At 42.0% G+C, this 11,010-nt stretch overlaps 1 protein-coding gene across 13 annotated transcripts; it reads right to left on the bottom strand.

Annotated features, from left to right (window-relative positions):
* Window positions 1-4,037: 4,037 nt before the first annotated feature.
* On the bottom strand, window positions 4,038-10,512 carry LOC124692270. 13 transcript variants are annotated; one of them, XM_047225601.1, is made up of 9 exons: window positions 10,397-10,512; window positions 7,255-7,326; window positions 6,663-6,696; window positions 6,310-6,519; window positions 6,155-6,185; window positions 6,017-6,069; window positions 5,905-5,932; window positions 5,734-5,751; window positions 4,038-5,507 (listed from the first exon to the last, which is right to left on the bottom strand). In XM_047225601.1, the coding sequence occupies exons 4-9, from the start codon at window positions 6,424-6,426 to the stop codon at window positions 4,411-4,413; spliced, it is 1,344 nt and encodes a 447-aa protein (XP_047081557.1). In that variant the 5' UTR covers window positions 6,427-6,519; window positions 6,663-6,696; window positions 7,255-7,326; window positions 10,397-10,512; the 3' UTR covers window positions 4,038-4,410. The 13 variants fall into 13 exon arrangements, with proteins under 13 accessions (XP_047081557.1, XP_047081558.1, XP_047081561.1 ...); XM_047225602.1 differs by having other exon boundaries at window positions 7,255-7,321; window positions 10,397-10,499; XM_047225605.1 differs by lacking the exon at window positions 6,310-6,519 and having other exon boundaries at window positions 10,397-10,511.
* Between the last annotated feature and the right edge of the window lie 498 nt (window positions 10,513-11,010).

Genomic DNA, 11,010 nt, shown 5'->3' with positions numbered 1-11,010 from the left:
TTGATCTTTTGTTTACTGTATGGGAGCTGGCTACCTGTTGCTAAAGGAGAGCTGACTGTTTTTCGCAAACGAGCTAGCCAGCAATGCGTAGCATGATGCGTGCTTCTCCCAGCAACACGGCCATACGCGGGCCTGTGCGGGCATGTGCGGCTGCCGCTACTAATTGATGGTGTTTAAAGGGATTCTGACATAGGCCAACTTAAATAGGTGGGCATGTGCGGCACCATACAGGACTACCGCAGGTAGTCTCACTTGCAGCCTCACTTGCATCACACATAATCTTAAAAGGTAAATTTTAATCAGGTGGTTGAATTATAAAAGCACTAATTAAAGCATTATTTAAAACATTAAAAAACTCCACACAATCATCATTAAAGGAAAACAGAACATCCTTTTACAAAAGATTAGTAAGGGGCTTTCATATTTTAGAAAAGTTCTTAATGAATCTTCTATAAAACCCAACATGCCCAAGAAAACTTCTTATACCTTTAATATCCCGTGGATATGGCAGCTTCTCTATGGCTTCTATCTTTGCGCGGTCCACTTCAATGCCTCTTCCTGATACTCGATGACCAAGGACTACGCCTTCTGTAACCATAAAATGACACTTCTCCCAATTAAGGACTACGTCTTGGTCATCACACCGCTGCAGAACTTTGTTAAAATTGAATAGGCAATTATCGAAAGAGGTACTATACACAGAAAAATCATCCATAAATACTTCCATAATTTTTTCAATATAATCAGCAAATATAGCATTCATGCATCTTTGAAAAGTAGCAGGAGCATTACATAAACCAAATGGCATTCTTCTATAGGAAAAAGTACAAGTAAAAGTAGTCTTTTCTTGATCATCTTTGTGCACGGGAATTTGAGAAAAACCAGAATAACCATCAAGATAGTAAAAATGTGAATGTTTAGATAATCTTTCTAACATTTGATCAATAAAGGGCAAAGGATAATGATCTTTACGAGTAGCTTTATTCAACTTTATAAAATCAATGCGCGTTCTATAACCAGTAAAAATACGCTGAGCAACAAGTTCATTTTCATCATTTGGAACCACAGTGATTCCTCCGTTCTTAGGTATCATTTGGAACCACAGTGATTCCTCCAACACATACCTATCCCGTAATCAAGCTACCAGGACCCAACAGATTCATTGCTTTCAAGGGAAGTTTTGCCCAATCCAACGCCTACAACCGAATTCAACAAAATATCCCACTCCTTTGGCATGCAATCAGAATACGCACAGGTCAAGGATTCCACTGAAAATAACGTGACACCCAAGGTAAGGAAGTCTCTACCAGATCAAGTGTTTGACTCCACCAAGGATACACGAGAGGTGCAAATCCACCCCAGCGACTCGAAGATAACTACCTTCGTGGCGGCCAATCTTGAGGTCGCATAGGAAAGCGCGCTCGTTGAGATCCTCCGTGACGCTGGTTTTGCCCGGTATCCAGAAGATACGCCAGGTGTTCCTAGAGAACTCGCCGAGCACGCACTCAATATATTTCCGGGTGCAAAACTGGTCAGACAATCACTTCGTTGGTGCGTAAAGCCATACCAAAAGAGCTTCAACGACTCGAGGAAGCTAACTTCATCAGAAAACTTCAACAATCAATGTGGGTGGCCAACCCAGTGTTGGTGCCTAAGAAAAATACAGATTTCCTTCGCATGTGTGTTGACTTCACCGCACTCAACAAACATTGCCCATAGGATCACTTCCCTCTCTCGCGAATTGACCAAATTATCGATACGGATGGCTGCGAACCTCTCTTTTCTCTTGGATTCTTATTCTGGTTACAACCAGATCAGATTATAGGTTGAGGACCAAGATAAAGCAGTCTTTATGACACCCTATGAGGTTTAATGCTATCAGACAATGCCCTTCGGTTTAAAAATGCGGGTTCCACATATCAGAGGATGATGCAAAACTGTCGCGCAGATAAGATCGGCAGAAACGTACAAGTCTACATCGACGACGTGGTGATTACGATGAAGATTGAAGCAATTCTCATCGATGACTTATGCGAAACATTCAACAACATCGACATATATCGCATCAAACTCAACCCGACCAAGTGTTCCTTTATTGTCCATGCAGGGCAACTCCTCGAATAGTTAGTTTCAGTAAGGAGAATAGAGGCCAACCCAAAGAAAATCCAATCAATCTTGAAGATGAAGAAACTAGTAAACCGCAAAGATATACACCAGCTTGCCGGGGGCGCTGCAGCGCTCAGTTGACTCGTCGCTCCACTAGGAGAAAGAGTGTTGCCATTCTATGCATTGATGAAGCAATCAGAAAAGGTCAAGTGGAACGAAGAGGCAGAAAAAACTTTTGAGGATCTCAAGCGTGTGTTATCTACGCCACTTGTTTCGGTAGCACCCAGGGAAAATGAGCCGCTATTGTAGTACATCGCTGCTACTAATCAGGTGGTCAGTACCATTCTCGTTGTCGAAAGATCTGAGGAATGCAAAACTCATGAAGTCTAGCGTCCTGTATATTACCTTAGCGAGGTACTTTCCCCGTCCAACCAACGATATTCACACTACCAGAAGCTAGCATATAGTGTCTTCATGACAGCTCGTAAGTTGCACCACTACATTTCGGAGTACCCGATCGTAGTGGTGAATGAAGCTCCCATGTCAGACATCTTGAATAATCCGGAAGCAATGGGGTGTGTCTCTCGAATCAAACTTTCCCTCGAGACATCACGTATGAAAAAAAGCTATTAAGTTCCACGTACTACCCAATTTCACAGCAGAGTGGATGGAACTCCAAAACACAGTTCCTCCATATTTGTTGAGTGCTTGGACCATGTACTTCAACGGGTCCAAAAGGGTACAAGGAGTAGGAGCTCGTGTGGTACTTGTATCACCACAAGGAGATAAAATGAAGTATGTGTTAAGGATGAGCTTCCAAACGCATCCAATAATGAAGCTGAGTACGAGGCCCTATTGCACGGTATGTGTATGGCCAAGGCTTGCGGTGCAACTCGCCTCAAAATCTTCGGAGACTCAAACCTCATCGTACAACAAGTAATGAATAGATGCGACGCCATCTACGATAACATGACGGCTTATCGCGACATGTACAACGCATTGGAGGCAACCTTTGATGGGTGTGAGGCCTCTCATATCGCTCGAGCAAGCAACAAAGAAGCCAACACCCTCGCTAAAATCAAGAAGCCGTCGGATGAGGATGACCCGAAGGTATGCCCGGGGGATGCGTCAGCTTCAAAACCCCCATTGCGTATCAGAAAAAACCATGGTACCTTGGATGCAACCATATTTAACATATCTGACGAACAAAGAACTTCGAGAGAACCAAGTTGAAGCTCGACGAATCGGTCGACATTCCAAGGCTTTTCAAGGCTTTTCAAGTAATCGAAGGGAAACTATACAAGCGAAGCATATGGGATGTCCTCCAACGACACGTCACGCCCGAGGAAGGGGAAAATCATCCCGAAGAACATACACGAAGGAATTTGCGGGCTCGCGCCATCGCGGCTAAAGCCTTTAGAGATGGTTTCTACTGGCTCACCGCCGTACAGGATGCTAAAGACATTGTGCTTACCTGCGTGGCGTGTCAAAGATTCGCTATGAAACCTCACGCAGCCGCGGCGGAATTGGCTTGGCTTTTCACTCAGTGGGGACTTGATATGGTAAGCAAGCAAACATCGATAGATGGACATGTCTATCTGCTCGTGGCAGTCGAAATATTTCTTTTGAAGTCGGATTAGAAGTCGTTTTTCTACTTCTGTGCTGAAGATGCTCTTACAAGAACGAACTTCTCTTTCTTAATCTGGCGAGGATGTGCATCAAACCCGGATGGGTTGACTTGGGACATTCTAGTCTACTGTAATCAGACAACAAGCTAGTGTTCGGATCAGATCAACGATCAGATCAACCAAGTTGGCGACACTGGAACAGAAAGAAGTCAAGAACAATTCAACAATGCAAACTGAACCATAAACTTATCTCAGAGGAAAAGAAAACGGGTAACATACAGAATTTTCGAATACCAGTACTCAGAATCTCAAATAACCAAATTGTTATCTTCTAAACGTTTTCCAGTTTGCACGACAGACGCACTAGTATCACAAGCAGCACCTGCCACGTTCTGCCCATTCAGTGTCTCTCGCACACATAAAGGATGCAAATTCCTTGCTAATCGTCCACAGCTTCACATAGTCAGCAGTTTCCATTCTACGAAGCACCACACAACATTACAGAATACAAAGATAATGACAGGTTAGACTGAAAAGAGACAAAACAGAAAGCGGTGTCAGCTGACAGTGACGACTTGTAACTATGGACACCTATGGCTTTGAGATCTCCCGGTCCAAATCAAGAATCAGAGATTGACAGCATTGCAAGCCTTCACATACACCCGCACCGTCTCTTTTAAAGATTCAGCGTCGCACTGCTTTTTGCTGCATCCTCTGCTGAAACCACTCTTCCAGACTGTGTTGGTGGTTTCATGGAGAGTGGTAATACTTGAGTAGGACCCATGGCCGCTGCCATTACAATCTTGTGTGACAATTCACGGTTTGAAGGCATGGTAGCCACATGAACACCCTTTGCTTGTGTGCTGCTTCCAGCTGTAGATACAGTAGAAGTGACAGTCCCCTGGGAGACTCCTGATTGCTTTACTGCCTTTTTGGGTTTCTTGGCCGAACGACGTTTTCCAGATGGGAGTGGCAAAGCTTCAGGGGTAGCATTATCCTCGCCAGGCAACCTCTTCCGGTGCACCGAGCAGGAATCTGTCCCCCATTTTGCACTTGTATTGCATCCTTGGAACTTGCACCGACTGCCCCCGCCGTGCTTGATACAGAAATCTGTCCGTCCTTGTGCACTCTTTGTACATCCTTCAGATTTGCACCGCCTTCCCCCACCATGCCTGATGCAGAAGTCTGTGTTCCCTTGTGCACCCTTCGCACACCCTTCAAATTTGCATCTCTTGCCACCACCATGCCTCACACAATGCTCACTACGGCCTTGGCCACATGCTGCATTTGGGCATCCAGCAACAATGCACCGCTTCCCTCCTCCATGGCCAATGCATAAAGGTGTGCCACCATGTGCAGCTTTCATACAGCCCCGTACCAAGCAACCCTTACTACCACCACTGTGTAACTTACAGTATAATGCGTTACCCTGGGCCTGCTTTGTGCAGTTCTCGTGATTGCAAAGTACGTCAGTTCCATGGATGATTGCTACTCCAGTATCGCCCTGGGTGTTACCAGAGCTATCCTTAAGTTTGTCTCGATCACCCCCTTCATACTTGATACGTATATCTTGCTCAGTGCATGTTACTGTACTGGCACCAGGTTCGGTACACTGGTTACCTTTAACAGGGGACATATATAAATCTGAGCTCTTATGTGCACTCTGGACGTAACTATGCTGTTGTGACGAATACGCTCCAGTGTGACTAATGCAGTACGCTCCCCTTCCGTTGACAATTTCATTGCAACCAGGTTCCTGACAACTTTTCCTGTCTATTTTACAGAAAGGGAACACGTAAGGAAGACATAAGGTATATACATATGAAGAATATACCATAAGTACTATTAGATGGCAAGTGATAATTGGTCACATTAAGATATCATATACTTGTGCTGATAGTTGCAAGAAAATATATTTATAAGAGCATATCAAACAAAGTGCATGGAGAAACTGTAGAGGTAGATCCAAATTAAAAAAGCAAATGTCATAAATCAGTACCTTGAGGCTGAGGATTATCTACACAAAAACAGAAACTTGCATAAACAGCGGAAATGTGGATTCAATACCACAAAAGAGAAAACACAAAAACACGCACACTCTTCCCATTTGACATCAAGAATTATGCTTGAAAAATAACAGGCTTTTAGAGAAATGCAGTAGAGAACATACCACCAAGTGAATCATCCGCCATGAGCTTCTATACCAGAAAATGAAGAACAGCAAGTAATGTCAGAATCCAGTGATTATACTGGCAAATATTACTTGGAACAGACCATGTTACCTTTATATGAGCGATATGGTCATGCCCCATTAAGATCGTATGTCTATCTGCAACTGATGCAAGCATATAATATGGTTAAAACATGGAAATGAGCTAGCATCTGATGAAATCACTAAATACGGCTGATTTAGAAAATACCACGAGAGAAAGAAGGCTTCAAAGCATATGCCTGCATGGAATATAAAAATAATGTCAAAACTAATTGTAAAGAAGACTACAATGCATGAAGATAAGTGATCTCTCAAACAGCGCAATAGCTTAAATTGTTGATTAGGGAAAAAAATAGCCCTTGCCAAGAAGAATGACCATGTCCAGCCATAGAGATTAGCTGCTCTAAGTAGAATAAAAAGGGCAGCCCGGTGCATGAAGCTCCCGCTTTGCGCAGGGTCCGGGGAAGGGTTGGACCACATTGGGTCATTGTACGCAGCCTTTCCTTGCAATTTTTGCAAGAGGCTGTTTCCACAACTTGAATCCGTGACCTCAGCTTTACCACTGCGCAAAGGCTGCCCTTCAAAAACACACATTGAGAATGCCAACAAAAAAACAAACATGGAGAATAAAAAACACATTATTTGCACGCCGTAATTCTTAATCTTCAGTATTGGACATATCAAAAGTTTATTACATATCAATATTTGCTACTAACCTTTTTGTTCTTGGCTACCAGTTTGATTGAAAGTCTGACATAGAAAAACCAAGTGAATGAGATTAGCTTGTTCTTATGTTCTGAGCAATTACAGGTTGGTTGCTATGCTCCAATTGTTTTTTATTGTAACCAAATGTGTGTGTGCTCTTACAGTCAACAACCCAAAGTAGATGAAAATAAAACATTGCAAGTAGTTTCAACAGACTTGGTACATTATAACATGATATGGTTTCAAAGACATACATATATGGATCTTTCCTTTTTCTTTCAGTGATCTTCCATTCCACAAAGAACAAGATACAAGTTGAACTACTAACAGGACCAATGAAATACTGACACTTTAGACCATACGCCAGTATTAACAAAGTTCTTAAACAGAAGTATGCCCGCAAGAGATCAGTGATGTCCCACAAGATCTGTTTCGCGGATAATTAGAGTCAATGCATTTGTAAACAGCGAAAACATTATATTTCATGCAAGCAAATCATAACAAATTCTACTATGACATCAAGACTTTCGATGTCAGCCCTGCATCTAATTTTTCTACGTCAAGTCTAAGCAAATCTGATTCAATCACCAGCCACAGACTTACCTTGAACTAGCTGGATCTGGACTGAGTCATCTATGGCAGCTTGCAGCTTTTCGTCCAATTGTCGAATCTGGCCTGTTCAATGAGATCATCAGTTTTTACTGAGGTGTACGAATAGCTTTTTATTTATTACACAATCTTACTTTTATATTTAATTTATCTATAAAAAAACTCCGTTTTACTGACTTTCTAATTATTTTCTTGCGTAACTAGAGTGTATACATCAACACTTTCCCCATTTTTTTGAAATGAAATGAAATGTTTTTGAAACGAAATGAAATGGTTATGCATCATCTTCTCGAGGATAATTATGGTAACACCTTAAAGAGTAACATAGGGCATGGTGAAAATTCTGGATAGGGAAGAAAATACGAAACTTTGATTATTGAATACAAAAGGTTAGATTAAACGGAATACACTAGCTCGTTAAGAACTGAAATCTAAGAGCTGATGGGAATAAGAAACAATTCGGTTACTAAATGCATTTTTTGAGTTAGACAAAATATGTCAGCTCTAACCCTATCCAATGTGTGCATTTAGGGGCTGTTTGGTTCCCAGCCACAGATTGCCAAGCCAAAATTTGGCTCGCAAAAGGTCATTTGGCAAGTGTTTGGTTCATTAAGAAAGATTGGCTCGCCATAGCCTTGCCGGCCTCCGGCCACATTTTTTTACCAGAAAACTTTGGCGTTGCTTTTGCCCGCCACGCCGGCATGTGGCCGCCAACTCCGCCAAAATTAGCCGAGCTGCCGCGATATTACTAGTTTACTACGCCCAGAGCACCTTCATCATCACCTATTCCGCGAAATTCCCCTGCCCACTCTTTCACTCCATGGTGGCTCTCCTTCCCGATGTGGTTGATCTCGCCGCGGCCACCTCACCCATCTCAGAACAGGTTGCCCTCGCCACCGCCCCTTCTCCCACCTCTTCTACTAACCTCCACCATTTGGCTGACATCTCGTTCCCACTCATATACAGATCTGAAGCAGAGAGGAGTGCAAGAAGAGTAACAGCGGAAACGAAAGCAGGGCAGCGGAAACGAAAGCAGATTCGGGGCCAGTTTGTGCGGCAGGAGAAAGGATTCCTTTTCTCATGCCTTGCAATCGATTCTTTTAGGTCTTGTTCGATCCAGGAGATGCATGTTCTGCCATGCTTTTTTTAATCTGCTACCATTGCTTTCTTCCTTTGTGTGTACGTACATGGCTTGATGCTTAATTGTGTGTAAATCTTACCAATATATGATTTGAGCTGCTTTCTGTATATCTTTGGTGACAATCCAAACAGCTACCACAGGTTTTTGCCAAACATTTGTAGTAGCAAACCGAACGGCTGCCACTGTTTTTATGCCAAACTTTACTCACCAACCAAACGGATCAGTTTTGCCACAAAGTATGGCTCGCCACAAGTGTGGCTACTACCAAAATTTGGCTTGGCAATTTATGGAAACCAAACAGCCCCTTTGTAACCTTCATTAGTTATTTTAGCCAAATCACAAAACTCAATGGCCAGGCATATATGACTGTCGGTTTGCCGATATCGAACTCTGCCTCCAACCAGCGAACCTTCCCCACAGATTTAATTAGAGAACAAATGCTGAGCAAAACCACAAGCATGAAGTTGCAAACAGCTATTAAGTGCTTGGCCTTCTCTCAAGTGAGAGGGAAACAAATTTTAGAACAAAGCCAAACACGGTATACAATGAATATAAACACATATGCATGCTTCGAGTCAAAAAGCATTTCTACATGTGTGCAGATATAGAAAATGCCCTAAGTATAAACATATGATGACTTGATTATTTATATGATAGAAATCCCATGTGATGATTAAACAAATTATTAAACTCGAAAGTAAAGCATCCAATTATTTTTCATGCATTCTGATGGCCAATGGAATCAACAGAAAACTCTGCATAAGATTTTCAAAAATTCAGTAAGAAATGAATTGGTTTCCTTTCCATTCAGCTTTCCTTTTACAATGAAGATTAAACAATAACTACTACTCCCTCCGATCCCTTTTAATTGACTCGGATTTAGTACAAAGTATGGTATTTGCGTCAAAACATAAGGGAGTACATAAAACTTAACATTTTAAAATATTTGCGTCAAAACATAAGTTCAAATTTCTCGAAGTATGGTATCCAACGAACAAGCACCGGCCGGATACAAAATCACAACAGTGAGATTCAGAGCTCAGGTTTCCATATTTCATCCATGAATTCTGATTGGTCGTTATCAACAACTTTGTAATAATATTTTGTATCTAATGGTCATGCTTTAGCAGCTAGAAGAACAGTCAAAGATGCATGTACAGTTTCATCTTGTCACCAGCAAGTGTACCAGTTGTTCTGGTTTGCAATACAGAGAACTGGTAGGTAATTAGCTAGCCCACCAACTTCCTTAGAACACCAAAGGGAAAAACAGTATGAACAATAGGAAACTAGAATATAGTTAACTACACTTAACAAGACAACTCCAGATAAAAGGATCTCATATTTCTTCTGTGATTTGTTTGTGCAGGACAAGTGTTTGATACTTGTCTAAGTCTAATGATAAACATATCCTTAAGAAAAGCAAATTATTAAATTGAAAGGTACCACAAAAGCAACAATCAAGAAGCACACCACGCCATCCGAGCTTCAAGCCCTAAATGCATACACACTTACAAATCTTTCTTCCTGAAATCAAATATTAAAGCTCTATTGAACGAACTACCATGTTATAGCTAATTTGCTACCAGTACAACATGTGAACAACAACTGAAGCAACAACTGGATAAACCTGTACTGTTTTGTTATGATTTAGTACAGTCCTCCGACATGATTTGCTATACTTAAGGTTTTTTAGGGATATACCTAAGGTATTAGAACAATATCACATATAAACAAGCACATCAGCGAGAAACTGAAAGATGAAACAATATTCAAAACCTTCGCCATCATTTTCAGCATGTCAGAAGCACAAAATCCACCTGGAACCCAAATCCTAACATCGCCGTCCGGGATTTGCTAACCCTAGGCCGAATCAAGGAACAGGGCATTCTAACCACTCCCGTCGCCGAGCTCAGATCTCTCCAAGAAAGTCGAAGAACGCAAGAGAACAGCCAAAGCAAGTAGTAATAGCACAGTACGAGTGATCAGAGGGTATACCGTGCAGGAACGGGAGCTGGCAATTGTGCAGCGACGGCGGCGGCGGTGGCGGCGGCAGCGAGGGGTTGACGAAGGAGCGGGATGGTCGAGGACTGAGAAGGGTAAAGGCAAGAGTGCCTAAGCAAATTCTATATGTAGAAATAGTATTTTAGTTGAAGGAATTGGAACGGGAGGGTTGCAAGTTGCAAAAGGAGGATGCATACAAATTTTCGAACAAAATCATCTACTGTATTTTGGAACACGGTATTTTTTTCTTATTTTTAGGGAATGGAACACAGGTGGTACTAAGCGTATTTTGGGGATCGGTATGGATTATGGCCCAACTCCAAAACTATCAAACAAATAAAATTATTTCAATGTTTTCAAATTCAATATAATATTTGTTTTGTTCTAGTTTTGTTTTCAAATAGGGTTTCAAAATAGTTTTTTAAACTTAAAAGAAAAGAAAATTGTAAGCCTCTCTATCTAGGCCCCTCTCCCTGGCCTTCTTCCTTCCTGGTCCAGCCAGCTTTCCTCCCAGTGGCCCAACTTCGTTTGGCCCACTCCTCCCTAACATGGTTACCTTTTTGGAAGGAGAACGAGTCTCCCTTCGTCCTTCCTCGTTGTCTTGTGGC

The sequence above is a fragment of the Lolium rigidum genome, chromosome 2 (genome assembly GCF_022539505.1).
Source record: "Lolium rigidum isolate FL_2022 chromosome 2, APGP_CSIRO_Lrig_0.1, whole genome shotgun sequence".
NCBI lineage: Eukaryota > Viridiplantae > Streptophyta > Magnoliopsida > Poales > Poaceae > Lolium > Lolium rigidum.
The sequence above is the reverse complement of the archived record's forward strand: the minus strand, read 5'-3'. Positions and strand labels throughout refer to the sequence as shown.